We start from the raw sequence: 25952 nt of genomic DNA, 5'->3' as shown, positions 1-25952 counted from the left end.
GGGCTCCGAGCTGCCAGCACAGAGCCCGACCCGGGGCTCGAACTCACAAACCTGGAGATCATGACCTGAGCTGAAGTTGGATGCAGCTGAGCCACCAGGCGCCCCATAATTTGTTTTTTTTTTAATGAAAAAAAATTTCTCTTAAGTATGGGACCTGACACAGAGCTCAACCTCATGACCCTGATCACAATCTGAGCTGAGATCAAGGGTCACAATCTGAGCTGAGATCAAGGGTCACGACCTGAGCTGAGATCAAGTGTCAATCTCCTTAGCACATTGAGTCACCCAGGTGCCCGATGTTATTGCTTAATCGTAAGCGAGTATGAACTGATCTGTGCTGGCAAGATGCTGAACCAAATCACAGATCCTCCAAGGACCCAGCCCAAACCCCCGAGCCCGCTTCGAGCAGAGACTTTGCTTCTTGAAAAACCTTAGGAAGCAGTCAGCAGTGTTAGAAATTTAATTTTAAGGGCGCCTGGGTGGCTCAGCCGGTTAAGCGTCCAGCTTCAGCTCAGGTCATGGTCTCCGGGTTTCATGAGTTTGAGCCCCACATGGGCTCTGCACTGACAGCAAGGAGCCCCTTGGGATTGTCTCTCTCTCCCCCTCTCCACCCCTCCCCTGCTTGTGCTGTCTCTGTTTCCCTCAAAATAAATAAACTAATTTAAAAAAAAACTTTTTCATAAAATAGAAATCATTTGTAACTCTTTTGTCTGGTAGAGAAGTATGATATAGTAACCACCAGAAGAATTTCAACCTAAAAACAGTAAAATGGTGTGGAGGTGCTATACTGGTAAACGGAAAAAAAGATTTCACAGAGAAGAAGCCGTTTAGACTTTCTGACTAGTGAATAGAAGCTTTTTCCTATTTGTACCTTTTTTTAAGAAAACACGGGCAAGATTGGATCTCGAACGAACAGTGACTGGTTGCGGAGTAAAGAATTAAAACGTGAGTATAACAGTGTTATCTTTAAACATCAGTATTCATAGAGCACTAGGAAGGCCACTGACCTCTCCCGCGGGCACAGGGACAAAGCCGACAAAAGACCTGGGAAGACCCACACTGGCTTTGCCCCTGTGGCTTTAGAACATCCGTGTCAGTTCAGGGAAATCCTTACATGCCGTGAAACTCATTGTCCCCGGGTGGAAATGGAGGTCACGTGGCGCATTCAAAAACACCCTAATCTGTGCTACACGAGCTGAGCCGTCATGGTGGACCACTTCCCTCCAGATTTGGGGAACCCAGTCTCCTCTGTTCCCAGAAACCGGAAAACTGGCCAAAGCCCTCAAAGCTCCCATTTACAGCCCCAAAGTTCTTTCTAGTCCTTGAGAATTAGTGTTCCGTCACTTGCTTTGCATATGCGCATATGAACCTACAAGAACAGAACACTGCCCCCCTCCTCCCAAAAAAGGCTCTTTTTATGTCATTTTGTCATGGAAAAATACGCTCAAGAAAAAGCACAACTTCCAAGTGTGGCTTGATGGCGTTTCTGCTAGGTGAAAGGAACAGTGACACCACCCTCCAGGGCATCTAAATTGTGAAATATATCATATTGGCTTTTCCATTTCTCTTCCAATATTTTTGTAGGATTTCGAGTTTCGCTTCTTCTTTGACCCTCATATTGGAGGATTCTCTTTGACCTCCTTTCTGTCTCTGTCTCTCGGTGGGCAATCTACTTAGGAGTTTCAAGATGAGATGTGTTTCTCAGAGGGACAAACAGCACTCTGTGGTGAAAACGAGGACAGAAATAGATCCGAGGAAAACAAAGAACTATGTGCATTTCATTGTCGTAAAGAGGAGCTTGTTCAGAGGTATTTGTTACATGGTCAAGGATGAGTGGCAAAACCTAAGGGATTTAGACTGAATTAAATGCACGTTAAAGATGCATCGGTTTTATTTTTTTTCTAATTGATTTATTGGGGGGGGCACATAAGCAGGAGAGCGGCAGAGAGAGAGGGAAAGAGGGAATCCCAAGCAGGCTCCACACTGTCAGTACACAGCCTGTTCAGGGTCTCAAACCCAGGAACCATGAAATGATGACCTGAGCCGAAATCAAGAGTGAGACGCTTAACTGACTCAGCCACCCAGGTGCCCCTACACAGGTTTTATTTTTAAAACTTATGGGTCAAGGGCACCTGGGTGGCTCAGTTGGTTGAGCGACTGACTTCGGCTCAGGTCACGATCTCACTATTTGTGAGTTTGAGCCCCGCGTTGGGCTCTGTGCTGACAGGTCACAGCCTGAAGCCTGCTTTGGATTCTGTGTCTCCGTCTCTCTCTGTCCCTCCCCTGCTCATGCTCTGTCTCTGTCTCAGAAATATTAAAAAAAAAAAAATAAAAAAAATTTAAAAAAAAGTTATGGGTCAATTCATAACTATTTTAGAAGGAACAGTTTTAAATTATCAACCTTATTGTGTAATAATTTACACAATATAAAATGGATGCAGGTTAATTAAATGTCAAGACCAATGACACGTGACAAGGAAAAAAATGTTGTTAATGTTAATGTTAATGGATTTTGCTTTCTGCAACGTTACATTACATTGCCGTTTTCTACAGTTTCACATAAATAGAAGATACTATACTACTGTACATACTCTTTTGGTGCTTTACTCCTTAATTCGAGGATACTGCGCTTGAAATTCATCTATGGGAGTTATACATCTGTGTTCTCTTCTTGTTCACTGTTGAGTACTATTCCATCCTAGGCAATTTGTTTATCTGTTCTTCTATCAATGAAAGATAGGATTTCTGTTACTCTCTCAATGGAATGGAAGTAGTTAATGGCTGTTACAAATACAATGTTTACCAGAAAGCCTAATGACCAAAGTTCAGAAGATAGAAAAAAAAACTCTGATAAAAATATGGAAAGGACTCAGTTCCATAAGAAGACAAACAAATCGATGCTGACGACATGAACACAGCATCCAACAAAGCTTGGGTCAGAAGATGTGTAATTCTACTCCTGTCTTTCACCACAATCTGTTCCCATCTGGCTAGTTAAAAGTGTTGCCCCACGCATGTTGAGGATCCCAACCCATGTGTTAAACTGTCTCCCGCTCTAGACTATCACACACACAAGCTGTGAGGAATCCAGTAATTTGGAAACTTTGGGACATAGAGTTTACAACTCTATGCTGTTCCTTAGATGTCAGACAAGCCTCACTGTCACTGATGTGACCGTGATGTGCAAGCATGATACCCATTTTATACATGAGTGGTTGTGTTTACAAGAAAGTTCAGACAACGTAGTCGTTGATTCATCTTTATTTTTCATTTTGAAAATTATTTCATTTAGGGTTTTCCTACGGTCGTAAGAGCACATCATGTAGATCTATCCTGTTGAGTTTTTACCTGCACTAAATAATACTGTTAACTACAGACACGATGTTACAGAATTTATTTATCTTGAAAACCTGAATGTTTATACGTGTTGAACAGCACCTCCCTATGCGTTTCTCCCCAAGCCTCTGGCAACTTCCATTATACTTCCGTGTTTCTACAAGTCTGACTAATTTAGATGCCTCATGGAGGCGGAACATTGTAGCCTTTGAATCTACCCTGTATTTAAGCACTGAATGTGTGTCTGGCCCCAGAAAATCACCACGGGGCTACAGAAGAAAAAGATACCTTCCTAATTACTGGGGACATGGAGATAATTCTATGATAAAGAAACAATTATGTATTCTTCCCTAAAACACAGTGATGATTCTAAGTAACTCTGTGAGTCCAAGAGGTAAAATCCCATACTCGATGAATGCGAAATTCCTGTGGTCACTTTAATGGTAATAGTAGTTGTGTGAGATTTACATCATAAATCAATTCATGATGCCTATTATTAACCTTTAGTGAGGAGGGATGATTACCTAAATTTTTTGGTGAGATTACAAGGATGCCAGCAGGTGACTGTCCTCAGAGATGGGATGAGTTTGGCCTTGGGGCTCAGTTTACTCAGTAAGGTTTGTGAACTCACTTCTCTTAAGCAAGAAATAATACTCTTGTTCCACTTGTGCAAATATCCTTAGGAGAAAGAACCTATGTACTCTTATTAGCTCATAGACACTTAAAATATCCAGGATTCACCCATGAAACTGAGTCACAAAAGCATAATCGTGTCCCTGAAGATGGTTGAACTGAATTATTGCAATGTCTGATCCCCAAAACCATTGACTCAAAACCATTGCTCTGACTTCTACGTCAAGAACGCATGAACTAGCTCCTGACAGACCTGTCTTCCCAGAGATCACAGCTATAATCTCTATTCTAAATGCAAAAAAAAAAACACCAAAACCCAACACATTAAGTAGTGAAGGATCTGGAGAGTGAACACAACAAGGCAGGTTCAGGATGAGAGTCAACATGTGGAAGGAGGGACCATCAAAAGGTGAGGTTTCCCAGGTTTCAAAACTTCTAATCTGAGAGTACCAGGGGCAGCTAAAGCTCGGGTAGGATTGGAGGGTAGAGCCCAAAATATCCAAAATGCATGTAAAGGAAGGTGAACATGACAGAAAGAAAAGAAAGGGCTTGAATGGGATCTCCGTAAACACTGCATATGAGTGCTGCCCAGATCTGTGTCTGATGTCAGAACCACACACATCCAGAGCAAACACAAAATGCCCAGTTAAAGAGAAAACATGGGGAAAAGACTGGCAGCTGAGCCGTTACCTAGTAGCCCGAGCTCTTGGTTTGAGTCCAAACACGTTAATTCCCTGAGAAAACAAAAACATCAACACTCTTTCGATGAATATAAGAGACACCAGAATCCTCACTTTACCACTCACAATGTCCAAGATAGAATCCCGAATCACTCAGTCTACCTACAGTCAGGAGGACGTGAGCCACTCCCAAGAATAAAAGAAACAAAAATATCAACAGAAATCAACCCCAAGTTGGTTAAAACCATCTTGGTTTTAAAGATGGATGGTTTAAAGATGGTTGGTTTAAAACCATCCATCTTGGTTTTAAAGTCCTTGGTTTTAAAGGCCTTAAAGCAACTGTTATCTTTATGCCTAATGACGTAACGAAAAATACGTTCATAACAAAAACAAGGTTGGTAAGTCTAAATGTAATGAACTAAATGTAAACTCTAGAATCAAGCTATACAACTTCTATACTGAAAATGCCTAAAAACTAAATAGAGCACAAGGGGGAGACAGTCAATAATTTGAAAACATATCAGCAGAAATTATCCAATTTTCAGATCAGAAAGAAAAAACTGTAAAGGAAGTCTTACAGAACAATCTCAAAAAAGTCTAATTTGGAGTCACCAGAGAGAAGGAGAGAGAAAAAGGTGGAAGCATTATTTGAATAAATTAGAAAATACTCAAAATGTTTTGAAAGACAAACAATTTACAGATTCAGGAAGCTCAGGAGAACTGACATAGGATAAATATGAAGAAAAACATGTCTAGGCACATCATAAACAAAATGCTAAAAGCCAAATGTAGAAGGAAAATCTTGAAAGCAGCCTGAGAAAAATGATACATGAGATCCAAAGGAACATCAATTCAAATGACTGTCACATGCTTGTGAAAAAAAAGGAGACATGGGGATTGATGTATTTAAAGGGCTAAAATAAAATAAAAATCAACAGATAAATCTGGAACCTGTGAAAATACCTGTCAAAAATCAAAATGAAATAACAGTTTTAGATGGACCTTAAGGAAAAAGTTAAAGCTAAGAGAACCCAACATCTAAAGACCTACACTACAAAAAAAAAATACTAAAAAAATATCTTTAGTCTGAAGGGTAATGATGCCTAATGAAAACACAAGTCCCCAGAAAGAGACAAAGAACATGAGAAATAGTCAATATTGAGCTAAGCAAAGAAGACTACTTTTTTCTCTTGATTTCTTTAAAATATACGTTGGGTTTAAAGCAAATAATTACACTACTGGGGGCTACATCATACACATAGTTGTAATACAACACCCAGAGCATAAAGAATGATGGAGTGCTGGCAAATAGATATATGGAGTAGCAAAGTTTCTCCATTTAATGGGAAGTGATGAGATTAACTCTCATTAGACCATAAGCTCAACACATATATTAGAATTTCTAGATCCTTCACTAAAAAATGCAAAAGAGGAATATAAGAAAGACCAAAGATAAAAGAATATTCTAATTTTTTAATGTTTCTTTATTTTTGAGAGAGAGAGAGAGAGAGAGCAGGGGAGGGGCAGAGAGAGAGGGAGACACAGATTCCGAAGCAGGCTCCAGGCTTTGAGCTGTCAGCACAGCTCACCGAGCTCGAACTCACGAACTGTGAGATCATGACCTGAGCCAAAGTTGGATGCTCAACCGACTGAGCCACCCAGGCACCTCAAAAGAATATTCTAAAAGAAAATAAAATAATCGAGTAACCCAAAAAAGACAGAAGTGTAGCAACAGATGGCACAAACAGAATTGGAAGATGCAAACCCAAGCATATCAATAATTACACTAAATGTTAATGGACAAAACATTCCAATTAATACCAGAGATTATCAAAATGGATTTAAAAAAAAAGCAAGACCCAATTATATGATGTCTAAAAGAGAGGCACTTTATTTTCTTAATTAATTTTTTTTTATTTGGGATTAGTTGACACACAATGAGAAGCACTTTATTTTTAGTTTTTAATTTTTTTAATGTTTATTTTATTTTTTGAGAGAGAGAGAGAGAGAGAGACAGAGACAGAGACAGAGCATGAGCAGGGGAGGGGCAGAGAGAGAGGGAGACACAGAATCTGAAGCAGGCTCCGGGCTCCGAGCTGTCAGCACAGAGCCCGACATGGTGCTCAAACTCACACACCGTGAGATCATGACCTGAGCTGAAGTAAGACACCTAACTGACTGAGGCACCCAGGCGCCCCGAGAAGCACTTTAAATATAAAGCCACACATTGGTTAAACTGATGAGGAAAAGTACATCACTTAAATACTAAACAATTTTTAATGTAATTAAGTTTTAACATTAAAGCTATGTTTATTTCAGCTTAACTGGACTTCAAGATACAGAGCATTACCAGATGTGAGGAGGTAATTTGCCTATTGATCAAAGATTTGATTAATCAGGAAAACAATTGTTTTTAAAGGCTTCTAGTACCAGAGAGCTTCAAAATACAGGAAAACCGAGTTAAATAAAGGGATAAAAAAATCCAAAATATTGGCTGTTGGTGTTTTAAAACTTTCAGCATCATTTTCAAATAATAGTTTGAGGAGATTATTCTGTTCTCTTATAGCTTCCCTTGGGGCCATTAGCAAATCTAGTTTTGTTTGAATACTTTGTATTTTATAGGAAATCTGATTGATTTACAGATCTTTTCTTGGTCCTTTGTAATCTGCAGTTTTCTCATGATTCTTCAAGGTGTGAATTTATTTTTGTTTATCCTGTTTAGAATTGTTCTCTGCATGTGATGCCTGAATACCTTTCATCAATTAAAAACTTTTCCATCCATTTTTTTTTCCATTTTACATATGGCCTCTTCTCTACTCTTCCTATTCTGTACTTTAGGGAACATGATGAATTGCAATTGACAACAATTACAACATTCATAACAATAACACCGATTTAGTGCTCACTGTACAGAAGGTGATTTCGGGTGAATTAATGCATGCGATGTTCACAGCCACTCCATGCGATAGATACCGGTTTCCCCCCAATTCACACAGGAACACACCAAGACACAACACATCCTCTGTAATCAAAAGTTGCCAGGAATCAGAACCAACACCTGTAGGCGGGCATTTATTTTGTAAGCGGGAAGAGAAGAAGAAAAGACCGGAAGTCAAGAATTGAAAAGTAGTGTGGGACCACTTCCACTATCATGAACACCATCTGCTTCAGGCTGAAACAAAATGACTGATTGCAAAAATAAGTCATCTGGACTTAAGATCCCCAAGTAGAAGTTTCTACCACAACTACGTAAAAAGGATGCCATCCGTCCTACCATTTCTCACCATCTCCTAAGCGCCACGGATCCATAAGAATCTGCAGAAGGTTTCCTAGCTCTACCTTTTTGCTTGAACAATGACACAATTATATAAAGATATGACACAAGTTCTCTACTCCGGGGGCGCTGGTGTCCAGATCCATTTTCGCTGCGTCGAGCTCCCGGATGTGACTTGAAGAAAGAACTGAAGTCTGAGGGTTAAAAAAAATGGCGGAGGGCATAATTATTCATCCCACAAGGAAGGGAGGAATCAGCTGAGAGCTGCTTCCATGAAGTCTGTAACAGTGTGTTGGTGGTTGGTAACAAGTGGCCCCTTGCTGCTCACCAAGCCGTAGAGAGGATGTCATCTTCTTTGTCACACCCACAAAAAGGGAAAGTCCCACAGCAGGGCTGCAGCCACGGTTTCCAAATGGTGTTGAACACAGAGAACTGCTGTGGGACAGGTGTGAGAGTCCGGCGATGCTCTTTTATGGCCGCCTCGATTTTCTTGACCACTGAGCCAAATAAGGCTTCATTGTCAGGGCTAAGAGGCCGGGCCTCAGAAGGGTCTCTTGAGATGTCAAAGAGCAGTGGAGGATCATGGTAGGTGACATCTCCAGAACATGAACATATTCCACTTCCATAGCAGGCATCAGCTCCGTCCGGGGAGAATTTGGGAGTCACGTAATGGACCTTCCACACCGTTGCACCTGGAATACAGAGTTCTGTTGAAAGTGCCATAGTTGTTATCATTTTAGGACTCGTTCCATGGAAACCTATTTCTCAAATGCTTTCGCCAACAATCAATCATCCTGTGCACAGAGTTACTTAGCAATTGTAGCGTTTCCTCAACTGTGAGAACAACACATAACTTTGCTGCAAGTTTGAAAACTTTTTACCTTATCACAAGGGCATGTGGAAATAATAGTTATTACCTGGATGGCTGCTATAATTCCAGAAGTTGTGAGTCTGATCACTACTTTGCTCTGACTTGCCATAGGCAAAATGGAAAGTTTCCTTTTCTTTTTTCTTGTCTTGTCTTGTCTTGTCTTGTCTTGTCTTGTCTTGTCTGGTCTGGTCTTGTCTTGTCTGGTCTTGTCTTGTCTTGTCTTGTCTTGTCTTTCCTTTCCTCTTGTCTTGTCTTTTCTTTTCTTTTCTTTTATTCTTGTCTTTTTTTATTTAAAAAATTTGTTTAACATTTATTCAGTTTTGAGAGTGAGAGAGACAGAGCGTGAGCAGGGGAGGAGCAGAGAGAGAGGGAGACACAGAATCTGAAGCAGGATCCAGTATCTGAGCTATCAGCACAGAGCCTGATGCGGGGCTTGAACTCATGGACCACGAGATCATGACCTGAGCAGAAGTTGGATGCTTAATTGACTGAACAACCCAGGTACCTCTCTTTTCTTTTCTTTTCTTTTCTTTTCTTTTCTTTTCTTTTCTTTTCTTTTTTTTTTTCTCTTTTCTTATCTTTTCTTTTCTCTTCTCTTCTCTTTTCTTTTCTCTTTTCTTTTCTTTTCTTTTCTTTTCTCTTTTCTTTTCTTTTCTCTTTTCTTTCCTTTTCTTTTCTTTTCTTTTCTTTCTCCTCTTTTTATTTGAGAAAGAGCGAGAACATGAGTGGGGGGAGGGGTAGAGGGAGAGAGGAAATCTCAAACAGGCTCCATGCTCAGTGCAGAGCCTGATGTGGGGCTCGATCCCACAACCCAGAGATCATGACCTGTGCCAAAATCAAGAGCTGGACTCTCAACCAACTGTTCTGAAATTGACAAAGGTCATCTGGCAAGGTCAATCATTCCTTGTTCTATTCCTTCTCCATCTGTCTGTCTTTCTTTCTTTTATCTTTCATTCTTTCCTTTCTTTCTTCCTGTATCAGTGGTTGGCAGTTCTATTTCCAGAGATCGATTTTAGACAGAAAACATCATAAGCATTTCTCAGCGTCCGGTCAATGAAACTTTCATAGAAGTCTGTGAGTGAGGTTTTACAGAAAAGATATGCTTTCCTAATCAATCACCTGACTTTACCCTTCCCCCAGATGGTGTTGAACATTGTACCACCTCTGTGCTTCCAACTTCTGAAATCTTGATTATGAAAATATAAGTAAAATTCTATTTGTTTAACCCTCCATCATTAAGTTTAGGAAGTTTTGCTGTTGGCGGGGAGGGGCTGTTTTTCTTTCGTTACTCACCATTGAACATGTCCCTAAGTATAGAGAAGCTAGAAGAAAGAGGTTTTTGTCAGTTTGTTCTTGTTTTATGTGTGCGATTAGTCCACACTGACATGAAGAATGGATCACACCACAAGTGATAGGTCTCGTGGGAGAAAATTTTTATCTTTTCTGCAGATCAAGTTAATTCCCATCACGTAAGGATTCTGGAACTTTATCCAACTGCCTTTGATAGAGCTTTTCCTACAGATGTAAGGAAATGAGTATCTTTTGTTAATTTACATTTGTTTTCATGAATCATCTAGCATGAATGTAAGGCAGAGACAGTTCATTGGAGGGGGACAGGACAGTCGTGTGGCTTACACTGCAGAGCTTACTCCTTGTTGCTAATTACTTCACTGTCCTTAGTTGTGAGCATTCATATTCTCTCTCTGTCTCTGGCATATTCGTGCACATGAGTTTACATACACCTGTAAAATCCTACCGCAGTACAATGGCCGCTTATAATTAACTTCCCCAAGGAAAAAGAACCTCAAACAGCTGGGTGCTGTTTGTACATGGTACAACTTCCCCCAAGAGGGAAAGGAAACGGGGCTGTGTTCTTACTGTGTCCCCACACTCCTGCCATCTCCATACTTACAGTCCTTCTGATGCCACCTGGCTGTGTGCAGGTAGACCCCACAGTAGTGGAAGAGAAACTCATGGTCCGAGTGGGATACCCTGCCTTCCAGCAAGGGCATTAGATTCCGGCCATCAATCACTCTTTGGAGAGAAGGAGAAATGCAGAATGCGGTGAGAGGGGCACGGTTTCATCACACATCTTAAGACAAGAGGAAGAGAAGGGGAAGGGGAAGGGGGAGGACAAGGAGAAGAAGGAGAAGGAGAGGAAGGGAAGGAGGAGGGGGAGGACAAAGATGAAGAGAAAGACGAAGAAGAAGAAGGAGAAGGTGGAGGAGGAGAAGAAGGAGATGGAGAAGAAGAAGAAGAAGAAGAAGAAGAAGAAGAAGAAGAAGAAGAAAGGACTTTAAGCTTCACTACACATCTTCACCCATTATATACCAGTAACAACAACAACCACAAAAGAAAAAGGAGGAAATGTCACACAGTTTCCAAGACAGTGGGAGAGGTGAGTGGCTGGAGATACTATTCTGATACTTGGAAGACAGTAGGAATGAGCGTCATGGATCAGAAAATTGAGCTCCTGACACCCATTTGATTCAAGAGCATCCCCCCCTCAGATGAGCAGATACCAGTCCCCACACACGGAATTAAACCACTAGAGCATGGACCACGTCTCTTCATCTTAAAGCCCATAGATAAGTACAGCCTCATTCATACGTTGACACAAATGCACTTGTATTCAGTCATTCACCTAATAAATATCTGCTTAATGGTCTGGACGATGTGGTGGATATAAAAGTGAATGAGAGTCCACCCCACCCATGAGGACAGCCAAGCCTGTGTCTGCATACGTGTAGGAGAGACAAAGTAGAACGTGTCCTAATCGGGAAACATCCATCCACCCACCACCCACTAAGGGGAGAAAGATGTCTGCCCATCTTAACGGAATATTGAAAATTAAGTGATATACCACACATACACATAGAACATTTTCTAACACATCCAAGTGCCTGTCAAATATATCTGCCAAGGTTAGGCGCAAATACCGTTTCCATACCTGTCCTGGGGCAATATCCCTCCACCTACATAAGACAGTGTCGGATAAATGTCCATTAGGCTTGTTGGTTCGTCAATCACTTTCCCAGCCTCCAGGACCGTCGGCCACCGGAATATTCCTGGGACACGAATGCCCCCCTCCCATCCGCCCATTCCTTTGCCACCTAAAACCAAAGATGAAAGCCAAGGGTGAATTCAAGTCAATCATATTTCTCCACTCAGTTGGAAATTACGTCTAGATGGAATGTTTTCTGTCACTTGCCAAGTTCTTGTTTCCAAGCAGTTGAAACTCCACTTGTGAAGCAAGTGCTGTCCTAATACAGTGCTATTATTTTGTGATGACAATGATTGCCATGGAGTTTCAATACTATGAGAAAAGAGAACATTCTGTAAGCTTTAAGAGAAAAAAAAATGAGGTTCTCTGGGCTGGGTGAAAGGAAATTCTTCCAAAGTAGAACAAACATGAAACATTCATGGAACACCTTTTCCATGTATGTTACTCTGATGGTACAAATTACAAAGAAAACACAAGACAGTGTCTCTCTATGTAGAAGTGGGGAAAACATTAAATGGGAAAACATTTAGGGTCCAAGATACTGGTCTTGTCGGTGTTCAAAGCCCCCACCCCCACCCCCAGTCTACAGCACCATTCTTTATGGAAAACTTAACCAGCTCTCTGAACTGAATTTATGTTTGTTTTATATATGGATAAACAATGAACAAAAAAAGCAAACATAAACCCACCTTGACACATACATGGTCGTATTTAATGGCCGGCAACTGTGTAAGGCAGCTACAACAAAATTAATTGTCTGCCCAAGACACCCAAATTTGTGTGCCAAATGGACTCAGCCCCTCCTGGTGAGCCGGACACTGGTTCCGAAGGTAAAACTGCTCGACAACAATTCAGCCATGTCTCTTTCAGAGGTATCAGAAGGTACTTTTCAGAGTGATGGTCTTGTGCACACACAACCCCCCCCCCCACACACACACACACAAGCAATGTGAATGTAATTTAATAGTGACATCTCACTTGATGGCACATATAGAGTGACTTACTTTTACTACATAACTTTTTCCCTAGGATTGTCACCAATTTAGTCTATGCTAATTAACAGTATGCCTACAGCAAGTTAACATGACCTGCCAGAAAAGGTGGATACTTTTAGGAGGTCACTTGTTGTCAGTTACAATGTATAATGTATCTGTCCTATCTATCTTCTATCTAATATCTATCAATCAACCGACTGATCAATCTATTGATCTGTCAATGTATCATCTACCCATATATCTTGTCTATCTATCTATCTATCTATCTATCCATGCATCCAACCATCAATCCATCCAACCATCCATCCATCCATCCAACATCTATCTATCTATCTATCTATCTATCTATCTACCCATGCATCCAATCATCCATCCATCCATCCATCCATCCATCCATCCATCCATCATATCTGTCTGTCTGTCTATCCATCCATTCATCCATCCATCTATCCATCCATCCATCTATCCATCCATCCATCGATCCAACATCTATATATCCATGCATACAACCATCCATCCAACCAACCATCTATCTATCTATCTATCTATCTATCTATCTATCCAACCATCAATCCATCCAACCATCCATTCATCCATCCATCCATCCATCCATCCATCCATCCATCCATCCATCATATCTGTCTGTCTGTCTATCCATCCATTCATCCATCCATCTATCCATCCATCCATCTATCCATCCATCCATCGATCCAACATCTATGTATCCATCCATCCATCCATCCATCAATCCAACATCTATCTATCTATCTATCCATGCGTCCAACCATCCATCCATCCATCCATCCATCCAACATCTATCTATCTATCTATCTATCTATCCATGCATCCAACCATCCATCCATCCATCCATCCAACATCTATCTATCTATCTATCTATCTATCTATCTATCTATCTATCCATGCATCCAACCATACATTCATCCATCCATCCATCCATCCATCCATCTATCCATCCATCATAAATGTCTGTCTGTCTATCCATCCATTCATCCATCCATCTATCCATCCATCCATCCATCCATCCAACATCTATCTATCTATCTATCCATCCATCCATCCATCCATCCATGTATCTCTCCATGTATCTATCTATCAATCATCTACCTATCTATCCTAAATTGTTTCATAAAGTACAAGGAAATCCTAAAGCTATGATTTTTGTAATGATGACAACTTGGACACGCTTTCACTTTGTTTTGATTGGGGTTCGGAGTGGTAGGAGAGGAGTAGCAAACACCAAGACTCTTCTTTTTGTTGGCCCCGCTTTGCAGATCTGTAAGGGCAGGCTCAGGAGAGCTACTGAATAACCCAGCATGGCACACATCAAAGACAGGCAAAAGAACTCCCTCAATGAGGAGGAAGGCCCCCGTGCTAGATCATTAATTCCTTTCCTCTTTGTTTCACAGTGTTTGAAGCCTACTGATAACATGATCAATTTTATCTCATTAAGACCTGAATTTAGGTACTCAAGTGAGTATTATTCTAGAGTAAGTCATTCTCAGCTAGAGAGGACTTTGGCCCTGGGGGACACTGGGTAATGTGTGGAGACGCGTTTGGTTGTCACTAGTTTGCTGGGGAGATGAGTGTTAAGGGTCCCTGGCATGTGCTGGGTGGGAACTAGAGACACTATTGAATGCCCTACAGGGTCCAGGACGCCCCATCCCACAGTCATCAAGCTCCAAATGCCTAGACCGCAAGCCTGAGAGACCAGCTTTCGATGGTCACAGAGGCCCTGTGCATTTCCACTCAAGAGGCTTTCCTTACTTCAGGCACTTCTGTCTTAAATTCCCAGAAATAGCCCCCAAACTTGCATCTTTTCCCATCTAGTTTCACATGAGAGTATAACTCACACAAAGATCTCCAAACCGAGTTCGCAAATGAACACGCGTGCGTGCAAAGCTAAGTAGACGCTACTCGGGCATTAAACTAAAACATGCGGATTCTCCGCACATCACCTTTGTAGACGCCGTTGGAGCCGCCCAGCTGGGCCCCGCCTTCCTGCACCTCCAGGCGACCCCCGTTGTCCGACGTGAAGTACACCAGCGTGTGATTGGACAGGCGCTCCCGGTCCAGGGCCTCCAGGATCCTACCTGGTGCAGGTGCGGACAGGAAGCTCTCAACTTTCAGTGTGACCACAGTCATCTCCATGAGGTGCTTATTATCAGGCACTTGTTAGCATAACAGTGTAACTAAGGGTTATTTTATTGTATAGGTTGTAATAATATATAATAAATCACTGTTATATACTCTAGTACATGGGTAGTATATGTAAGGATACTAAGAGTGGATACATAAATATATGCTATATAGCATAGAATATATATGCTAAGTAGCATATAACACAAAATTGGGCTTTATATATTTATAATTACTTATTACATATACTTGGCATTATATGTAATATGTTATATATGTATATAAATATATATTCCATATAAATATATAATAAATAGTAAATTTATAATAGGAATAAGTTATTATATAATAATAACTTATTATTATATGTATTATATATATTATAATATATATTATATAATAACTTATAATATAATAATAAATATATTTAATAAATATAAAAGATGCTTCAAATATCATAATATTTTAAATTATAATAAATTGTAATCCACAATATATACTATACGATAAACATATTATCTGTATGTAAATATATGAAAATACAATTTGTCTATTATAATCCTATATGCTTTTTATATTATAAACTTCATACAATGGTATATAATATATATGTAAATATGAGGAAATATGTATAACTATAAAAGTTATGATTTAAAATATATTAAAATGTTATATTAAGCATATAATATTTTATATAATGATATAGTATATTAGTAACATATACAATGTATATAATATATAATGTAAATAACATATATATTAAAATATTGTATAATGTTTTATAACTATATATTATATGATAGTATTATATATTAGTTACTTATGTAATATTGATGGATAATGTTTTCTGTACTGTGCAATTTTATATACATTTAATATATCATTTAGTACATAATAAATGATTTTATATAACATATATTAAGTATAATATATGATATATCAAATAAAACATGTAATATAAGAAGTATGCTATATAATACCTTAAGAAATATATGTAATATATAATATACAGGAAAATATATTTATTTTAGAAATTATGTAATGATATGCACACACATTATATTCTATAAATACATTACGTATACACATAGAGTGTATGAGAACATATGAATACTATCATCGCTCAAGGATCAAACAGCCAAGACAAAAGTTTTAATAGGCAGTAAATATGAAGTCTGGCAGTTAGAAGAGCCTTACAATCACTAATACAAAAGAGATAACAGATGAAACACTGACATTTGCAGGAATAAATAAGCAAAGTCGTACCCTTGTGCCAGAGAGCAGCACTGTCCCCCCACCCCCCACCGGGATGTACTGTCCCCACCGCTCTCTGAAGGTGGCACCCGACCCGCAGGTCCTAAGCCTCCAACAATAATTAACATCTTCCCAGACTCAGCAAACATTGTGTGTTGAGTGTGGACACTCTCTTAAGAAGACAAACGAGTGTTTGAAACAAACAGATGGAAAGCCACACTCCACACGATGTTGACTTAATTTGTGATCCCAGCTGGACATCAGCCCTGGGCTTCTGTAGGTCACACCGCGGTCCTGCCGTCCAGCAGGAGCCCCTTCCCCGGCCACACTCCTGTTCTACTCAAACATGTAAAGACAACGTGGCTAACTGCAAAGAAAACTCCTTGAAGCATAAACTCGTTAAACTTTCTGTTTCGTTGTTGAAAAGCGGTTTGTTTCTGAAGCCACATTGGCCTTTTTTTTTATAGAAACCTTGTAGCTAGAAATCAATATATTTGAAAGCCCTGATTTTGTTTATTGTTTTTAATTTTTTTTTAACGTTTATTTATTTTTGAGACAGAGAGAGACAGAGCATGAACGGGGGAGGGTCACAGAGAGGGAGACACAGAATCTGAAACAGGCTCCAGGCTCTGAGCTGTCAGCACAGAGCCCGACGCGGGGCTTGAACTCACGGACCGTGAGATCTGACCTGAGCCGAAGTCGGGCGCTTAACCGACTGAGCCACCCAGGCGCCCCTGAAAGCCCTGCAGCTGGCTCTCGTGTTTAGCATACAAAGTAAATGACACCGATGCGAATCCTGCTATTTTTCGGAACTGTATCCATGTGTATGCAAGGTGTAAAACGTAGAGATGTCTGTGTCCATATGTATGTGCAAATGGCAACAGCATAATCATAAATATAAGACAAGATATGAGGAAAGACTGCAAAAATACACTGTCTGAAATATTTTTTTAAGGTCAAGTTTGCTTGAACACAGAGTCTAAAATGTTCCCGAACCCTGGACATTTTCGGACATTCACTCTCTATGTCACTCTGTAACATTGTTATGGCTTCTTGAGAAAGTTAATAACTTACGAAATGATCTTAAGTTGTATCATCATATTGCCAACTAGACACACACACACACACACACACACACACACAAGACGCCTCTCTGGTTTTCGACCTGCCTCTGTTTTTGGTGCGCTTTTCAAAAGCTTTGAAGGGAGGGGTGCTTGGGTGGCTCCCTCGGTGAAGCATCCAACTTCGGCTCAGGTCATGATCTCACCGTGCGTGGGTTTGAGCCCCACATAGGGGTCTGACAGCTCAGAGCCTGGAGCCTGCTTCCCATTCTGTGTCTCCCTCTCTCTCGGCCCCTCCCCCGCTCACACTCCCTCTGTCTCTCTCAAAAATAAACATTAAAAAAAAAATCTGTTTTAATCCCTGAAGGGAAAAATACAGCAATGTATTTGGCAGGTGTCCTGCAGGGAAATGCTTACTCGGCATTTCTCCCACATACATCGGATGAGCCCCGGAACTAAATGCAATTAATAACGTTTACAAGGAACCTGTAACGCGGAGTTAACATAGACGGCAGAAGAAACTTAATTATCTGTTAGTGGCAAACTCTGCCCCTTCGGGTAAAACTGGTCTTGGACTTAAGATAGAAGTGCCTTGTTTGCAAAAGGAGATTATCCTGAAGGATAAAACACTTCAAGGAAATAAATCACAATGTTGCAATGACACTAAGTTATCAGCCTACAGCTTGGCTTTACTTGTAGCAACTTTCAATAAGTTTCAGTGTTTGTGTACATCTGCCAGGAAATTTAAAATATATATATATTGTATTATGCACAGAGACATATATAAATCATGTATCCATACATATATGCACATTAATATTTGACTTGCATGGATAGATTTTATTAACATAATGATATACTGTTGATTCATAGATATTAAATACATCAAATGTATTAATATTGATAGATATTAAATAGATATTAAATAAATAGATATTCATAAATAATGACTATTAAATAGATATTAGATATTGAACACTTAAGTTAATTGCATAGTTGATTTAATATTCATAGGTACTAAATAAATAGATATTAATAGATATTAATAAATTAATAGATATTAATATTAATAAATATCGATAGAAATTAATATTAATAAATATTAATAGATATTAAATCGATAGATATTAAATAGATATTAATCTTAACAGCTATTAAAGAGTAACAGATATTAATAGATATTAAATAAATATTAATGGATATATTATATATTAATAGATATATATTATATATTTAATAGATATTAAATATATAATTTAATATTAATAGATATGAAATAGATATTAAATACATTAAGTATAAAATTAATAGATATGAAATATAAATTGAATAGATACTAAATTAATGAATACTAAGTTAAATCAATATTAAGTTAAATAGATATGAAATAGGTATTAAATAAAAATAGATATGGAATAAATATTAAATAGAAATTAATATTAAATGTTAATAGATATTAAATGAATATATACATCTTCTATATGTAAGACTAACATTTTTGTATTTAAGGAACTTTGAATATATTTTAAAACACATTTCAAACTCTGTGAATATCAGGGTAGGCAGTCTGCACAGAATAGATTTCAAGCTTCAAGGAGAGGGGGAGAAAATTGTACTGTGTTTCAAAAGTACAATACCCTAGGGGCGCCAGCGTGGCTCAGGTGGTTAAGCATCCCACTTTGGCTCAGATCATGATCTCAAGGTTCATGAGTTCGGGCCCCGTGTCAGGCTCTGTGCTGACAGCTCAGAGCCTGGAGCCTGCTTCCGATTCTGGGTCTCCCTCTCTCTCTCCGCCCTTCCCCTGCTCACACCCTGTCTCTCTCTGTGTCTCAAAAATAAAATAAATACACAAATAAATGCAAAAAAAAATCAAAATACCCTCCTTGTCATTCATTCCATTTGTCTTATTCTGTGTATTGATCGCATAGCTTTGAATGGAATGGCTTGGGTTTAGAATTCCCTCCTACATTTCTAAGCACTTCTCGTAAAACGAACCAGTAAGAATTAGTTTATAACTAATAAGAATAACAGGTTATAAATAACGGGGAAGGACAGTATCCTTTAGTAACTTTACTAATTTCGTCTCTGTTTTCCAGACAGAAAACCCCATATTCGTCATCGTGACCGCTTTCTTGGGGGAATACTCACTGATTCTGCTGCACCTACGGCCAGATTTGAATTCGGTTCACGGGAGCAAACACTTCTCGGCGGCCCCAAGACATGCAAGGGCCCGTCCGTTCCCAGAAACCCCGTCTTCGTCAATACTCACCCACCATCCAGTCCATTTCTTCGACGTTGTCTCCATAGAGCCCGTATTTACTGTGCCCCACAAACTTCTCTTTGGTGATCAGTGGGGTGTGCACGTGCAGAAAGGACACGAAGAGGAGGAAGGGGCCGCGTTTATACCTAACGGGTGGAACATTAACTGAGTTATCGGCACAGACAAAGGCGTTTGCTTCACTTGGCTATGACGCTGCCCAGGTGGAAAGGTCTTGCAACAGTGGATAGAGGTTGTGCGAGTGAGTATTCTGACAGTTCTTCACTCCCTCCTCGTCCTCCTCCTCTTTCTCCCCAGTTGCTGTCTGGAACATAGGCGTGATGGCTGGAGCTTTGGCATTAACTTTGAGCCATGAGGCTGCTGGCACAGAATCACAGGTCGCAAGAGAGGATGCCAGTCCATGTTGTTTATTGTGTTCTGCATTTTAACGTCACATGTAGCCATTTCAAATTGCCCCTTCACATACTCTTACAAGCGGGCATTATACAGGGTGAAGTGCATAGACACGGGGTGCGTTCTCCCCAGGACAGCCCTGGGGCTGAGTGAAAGCTGGGCTGAGTGACTACGTTCTGACCGCTGTGTTACGGCAAAGAACGAACGTGGGGGTCATGCAGGCATAGGAGTGAAGGAGGCTCCGTTGTCAGGGGTTAATCTCGTCTCCCATCTAGACCCCCATTCCCCATCTAGAAGGGAGCTTGTACTGAACATATAAAACCTGAGACGACGTATCTAGAAATTGAATCACGGCCCCATCTTTCACGGACAGGGAGGCATTTCCAGGCTGTTTCTGAGAAGAAGCAAACTCAGAAACCATCCGAAAGCTCGAGTCCATTTAGACACCAATCCGTATCGAAGCAGTTTTGCATGAACAAGAGCGAGCGAAATATAGCTCTTGGCCATTTCGGTGTTTGAACTTGGCAGGAAATTTAACTCTCAATTTTATTATTATTATTTTTTTAATTTTTAAAGTTTAGTTTCAGAGAGAGAGAGAGAGAGAGCAGGGGAGGAGCAGAGAGAGAGAGAGAGAGAGAGAGAGAGAGAGAGAGAATCCCAAGCAGGCTCTGTGCTCTCAGTACAGAACCAGATGTGGGGCACAAACCCATCGACTGTGAGATCATGACCTGAGCCAAAGGCGGGGGGACTCCCACGACTGAGCCGCCCGGGCGCCCCTCAATCTTATTCTAAGGAGTCTGGTCCGTTGCAAACGTCACAGACACACGTGCGCACACGCACGGGCCCGCGTCCCCAAGACAAAGCCAACGTCTCTGCCGTGCAAACCAGAGCCCCAAGCAGGAAGTCCGGCCGGCAGGGGCCGCGTACCTGTCGATAAAGGCGAGGGCCTCCTTGAGCAGGAGGGAGGTTACCCGCTCTTCGCGCAAGGGCTGCTGGACGATGTCATGATTTCTCATCAGGATACAGTTCCACCGTCTCGTGAACCCGTAGCTGGAGTACCAGGCCAGGAAGAAGAGGAAGGCCAGCAGGCCCAGGGCCAGGAGGACCTTCCAGGGCACGGGGAACCAGCGGGCGTATTTGGGGACGAGCAGCAGGACGGGCACGAGGCCGAGGACCGCCGTGGACATCCACAGCTTTATACGCAGCCAGCGGTGCAGCTCGGGGGTCCTGGACGCCTGGCAGTCGCTGAGCAACCCAAAGGGCAGCCCGTAGAAGTAGTCGAAGCCGTGGTTGAGCGGGTGGTAACAGTGGTCGTTCCGAGAGGCGCAGCTCAGGCCCTGGTGCCATTTGCCTGCAGGGGACACACCGCGTCACCGGGGCGCCAGGAACATCCGTCCGTCTGCAGAACGCATGGGTTCCCGTATTTCTCACCAACTCCGCAGCGGTCCCTACCACCCGCCCCTTGCGCACGAAAACAGGGCCACAGAAAACCGTCCCCGTGCTGCAGGGACGGGAGTCCCTGCTGGGGGCAGAGGCAATAATTAGTGGGCAGAGCACAGCCACCTTCTCCATCAGACCCTTCCCAGGGGTCTGGAAGGAGCCGGAAAGCCAGATCGCATGTGCTGGGTGTTTTCTGCCCTCCTCCGAGCTGCTCGCTGTAGGTTTGCCCCCAGATGCTGTTATCTGACTCCTTTGTTCCATGCCCCCGAAAGGGAACCAGAATTCTACACAAAGATCTGGTCCAAGAGCCCTGAGTAAGGATCATAAGGGAGCCACGAGGAAAAGGACTCAGGTGATGGTCCCCGTTCCTTTTAATGAGCACCTACTACATGGCTCACATATGCTCATTCATTTACGCACGTGATTATACTTAACCCACTCCAGACCCCTTACTGCCAGGGAGACATTCACCCTCGTATTAACAGGCCTCAGGTCATGTTAATTAAAAAGGACAGAGCTGAATGGGAACTCAGGTTTGGCCGTGCCCTAGAATATTCCTGAAAGATGGCGTACAAGATCTCCGTCCACACGGTGCCCATTGGGGTTCATTGAGGGATGGTTGCGCTACAGGTCACATACGGGGGAACCAGGGTCATTCTTTTTTTTTATTTGACTGCTTCAAGCGAGGGCAGCCGAGATCCTCGAAGAAGCCTGAAGAGACTGGGTACAGGGAGCAGGCGGCATCTTGTTGGCTCATCTCTTGGTGGGGGAAAAATGCACTGGATAGAAATTCCATGGAAAAAAAAACTAGATGGGATGCTGTCATAGTGTCATGGGTCTCCCCAAAAGGGCGTAAGATATCAAACAACCCGTATAAACACATTTCCTAGCCCCAATTTCTTGCCTTTACCTTACTTTGTTGTAAGAGTACAGTATATACTTTGTTGTAAGAGTACAGTATATACTTTGTTGTAAGAGTACAATATACACTTTGTTGTAAGAGTACAGTATATACTTTGTTGTAAGAGTACAATATACACTTTGTTGTAAGAGTACAATATACATTATCTACAACTTGCAAATATCTTCTCTTTAGCTTACTCTGTTGTAAGAACACAATATATACTATATATAACTTACAAATATGTGTTCATCAATTGTTTGTATTATCGGTAAGGCTTCCGGTCAATAGCAACCTATTAGTAGTTAAGTTTGGTGCGGGGGGTTGGCGGGGGGGTAGTTAGAAGCTGTATGTGGATTATCAGCTGTGAGGGGGGTTGGTGCCCGTAAGAGCCTCATCGTTCAAAGGTCAAATGTAGTAACTTGGTCAACATTCATGCTTTTGGTTGAACAGGACATATTTAAAAATGCACTCACTCGGGCGCCTGGGTGGCCCAGAGGGCTAAGCATCGGACTCCTGCCTTTGGCTCAGGTCATGATCTCACAGTTCGTGAGTTCGAGCCCTGTGTTGCACCCTGTGCGGATAGCGTGGAACCTGCTTGGGAATCTCTCTCTCTTTGTGTGTTCCTCCCCCCCCCCCCCCCACCGCCAACTCTCTCTCTCTCTCCAAATAAATAAATAACCTTTCAAATAAAAAAATAAATAAGAGTGCACTCACTTCCTGGCTACTAATGATGTCATAAAACTAGCATCTCCCCCCCCCCCCGCCCCCAACACACACACAGAATATCCCTTCTTAGGGATAGGAATCTACAAGCTGTCGTTCCTGCCGCTGACTCCCCCAATACCCTGCTCTGGACTCAGGAAAGGTCCTGAGTAATCGTGCATCCGACTCCTTCCCCGCGTGTCTCCTGCCACCCAGAAGGCAGCTGGCGTGCACCCAGCGGACGTCCCCCAGGAGGGCTGAGCCCCACGTGTCCACAGCCCGTACCTATGAGTCCCGTGCGATAGCCCCGATGTTGTAGCAGCTTGGCGAACGTGGTTTCGTTGGTGGGCAGACCGCCCGAGCCTCCAAGCCAGGTAAGGACGCGGTTCAGGTTGAAGGGAGACGCCATCCCTAAACTCACACAAGCAGAGAGCAGCTGACGTACACAGGCCGCGTGGTGACACGAGAAACCCCAGGGCTCGTAGTCCTTTCCTTCAAGCGTCTCCCCAACGCTGTTCTTTCCCCAAGTGTACGTGCTTTCTTTGCGTCTACTTAGCTAAGTATTAACCGTGCAGGACTGTTCAGTACAGACACGTGCCCCGAACATTGCACGGGGCGTATCTGTGCTGAAAATTTATTCACTGATTGTTCGAGGTTCAAATGTAACTGTGCATGTGACTCTGGTGACGTCTCTCTCTGACCCTCCTGCTCTCTCTCTCTTTCAAAATCAATAAATAAACTTTTTAAAAAAAGGCTTTAAAAAAAAACGAGAGCCTTGATTTCTGCCCATCTGAGTGGTGAAAACATCTCATGAAGGTCCCCACCATTACTCTTATGAAGACGGGCGGACACTACATCCCTTTGTTCAAAATCTCGGTCTTGGCTTTATTTTCAGCCCGGCACCTTCCCTAAACTATTTTGCTGAAAGTTAGGGGTAAGAAACATTGGGAACTTCTCCATCATAAAAGGTGGGCTATGTTCTTGCTGAGTCCAAAACTTGAACAAGGAGCTGGGACACTGCTCGCCAAACCCGGCCACTGGATGCGCACAGTGGGGCAGCCTGGGAGGCACTTGTCAAGACCCTTGGCTGTGTAAACTCTGCAGGTATAAAAACATGACCGCCATTTGCACGGAGATTCTTAATCCCATAAATGACCGATCTTGAGAATCCTTACGAGGAGGAACGAACAATAAATAAGAAGGAAGCACGAGAGAAAGACAAGACTGTTGAGTTCCTGCACCTGATCTGACGGGGTACCGGCCGGTCAGGAAGGCAGTCCTACTCGGGGTGCACACGGACGCAGCCGCCAGGTGCTGGGTGAGCCGCACGCCCTCACTCGCCAGGCGGTCGATATTCGGTGTGCTGCGGGCAGACAGACAGACGGATGATTCAGCACCTGTGCTTCGCATTCTCAGCAAAGCACGGGACATTCGAAGCCATCCACTCTGGTGTGAGTCCCACTGACTCTGTTCCCACCAAACCTTATAAAACACATGCTCTTTAACCTTCTATCCATCCACCTGCTGAGACGCATCGATGCCCAGAAGGGACACGAAAACAGAGTTTACAAGAATATGTCTCCAGGCACGAGTGCATGTACAATTCAACTATTACCTCCCCGGGTGCATTGGCCTGTCCATGCAAAACTTAGCCCTTTTGGTTATATTATATTCCCAAAATGAAGGGGTAACTTGGATCACATTAAATTTTACTGTAATTCTTCTAGGAAAAGGTGACTTAAAAAAAATAACCGAATTGTGACATTTTGGATGGTCCCTTATTGCCCGCTTTGGTCGTCTGATGTTTTAAGGTCTCCAAAATCTTTCGGGAGAACAGTAGACTATAGGCTCTCCCATGACGAAAGCACGTCCCCAGTCTTGATGACGTACTACTGACACAACCGCACAGCGGTGTGATCGGGGAGGGTCTCAGATACACCCAAAGAGCCTCAGCGTCGGTGTTGGGGACGGTCTGTGTGTACCTCCCAGTACTTTGTGTGGAGAGAGTCACCGCCTGGTTGACAGTCACAAGAATCCCGGACAGTATCTGCCGTCGTAACCACGACTGGAGGAGGTGACTAGAGAACAGTGCTCGTGTGGCCCCAAATTGCCCTTAAGAAGACCAAAACCATGCTTAAAATACAGGACTGGTCCATGACCCACGTTGCAAGGACAAATAATATCAACGCGTGCTGTTGACGGCCACACGGGATGTGCTGTCTGTTATGGTGGCCCTGGGACGGGATGCGGTATCCGTTATACCGCGGTCATATGTGGTAGGGACAGTCATGGGTGATAGGACTCCACGGATGTGAAATTTCCAGAAGAAACCAATCCTGAGAGACAGAAAGCAGATGGGCAACTAGCAGTCGAGGGACCAGGGCGTCACCATCTGGGGACGGGCGGCCTCCTTACCTCACTGTGTTATTGCCGTAGCAACAGACATCTCCCACCCCAAGGTCATCCGCCATCAGGAGCACAATATTGGGCCTCGAATTCCTCGTCATCAACGCTGAGCTCAGGCCCCCAAACAGGCACCAGAGGTGAACGGACAGCCAGCAGGTCCTGGAGGCGTTTGGGGACGTGACAAACAGAGGACTGTCAACCACGTCTGCCCATCGGGCAACTGAAAATATGAAACACCGTGACTCCTCACCCATTCCAACTACATCAAGGACCTGAGTGGGCTTGCTCAGAGGCCACAACTTTTGTGTTTTAAAGTCATGTGGGGTTTTTTTTAACATTTATTTATTTTTGAGACAGAGAGAGAGACAGAGTGTGAGCGGGGGAGGGACAGAGAGAGATGGAGATGCAGAATCCGAAGCAGGCTCCAGGCTCCGAGCCGTCAGCACAGAGCCCGACGCGGGGCTCGAACTCACGAACCGCGAGATCGTGACCTGGGCCAAAGTCGGACGCTCAACTACAGAGCCACCCAAGCATCCTAAGACTCATGTTTTGTGTTAACATACT

At 42.4% G+C, this 25952-nt stretch overlaps 1 protein-coding gene across 1 annotated transcript; it reads right to left on the bottom strand.

Annotated features, from left to right (window-relative positions):
- Positions 1-8142: 8142 nt before the first annotated feature.
- Positions 8143-25504, bottom strand: ARSH (arylsulfatase family member H). Its single transcript, XM_007091014.3, has 9 exons — positions 25398-25504; positions 24224-24345; positions 23268-23393; positions 20864-21287; positions 19535-19671; positions 14770-14904; positions 11745-11907; positions 10707-10828; positions 8143-8615 (listed from the first exon to the last, which is right to left on the bottom strand). Exons 1-9 carry the CDS (start codon positions 25487-25489, stop codon positions 8248-8250), a joined length of 1689 nt encoding a protein of 562 aa, XP_007091076.1. The 5' UTR covers positions 25490-25504; the 3' UTR covers positions 8143-8247.
- Positions 25505-25952: the final 448 nt, after the last annotated feature.

Source organism: Panthera tigris, chromosome X, assembly GCF_018350195.1.
Source record: "Panthera tigris isolate Pti1 chromosome X, P.tigris_Pti1_mat1.1, whole genome shotgun sequence".
Lineage (NCBI taxonomy): Eukaryota > Metazoa > Chordata > Mammalia > Carnivora > Felidae > Panthera > Panthera tigris.
The sequence above is the reverse complement of the archived record's forward strand: the minus strand, read 5'-3'. Positions and strand labels throughout refer to the sequence as shown.

Bases quoted from the DNA above. Each gene is read 5' to 3' on its own strand.
- ARSH (XM_007091014.3), bottom strand. From the start codon at position 25,489: ATGACGAGGAATTCGAGGCCCAATATTGTGCTCCTGATGGCGGATGAC. The intron at 19,672-20,863 runs GTACGCGGCCCC...TCCACCCGTTAG, and splicing joins GCCCTCGCCTTTATCGACAG to GTATAAACGCGGCCCCTTCC. The intron at 8,616-10,706 runs GTAAGTATGGAG...TCTGTATTCCAG, and splicing joins CAGGTGGCATCAGAAGGACT to GTGCAACGGTGTGGAAGGTC.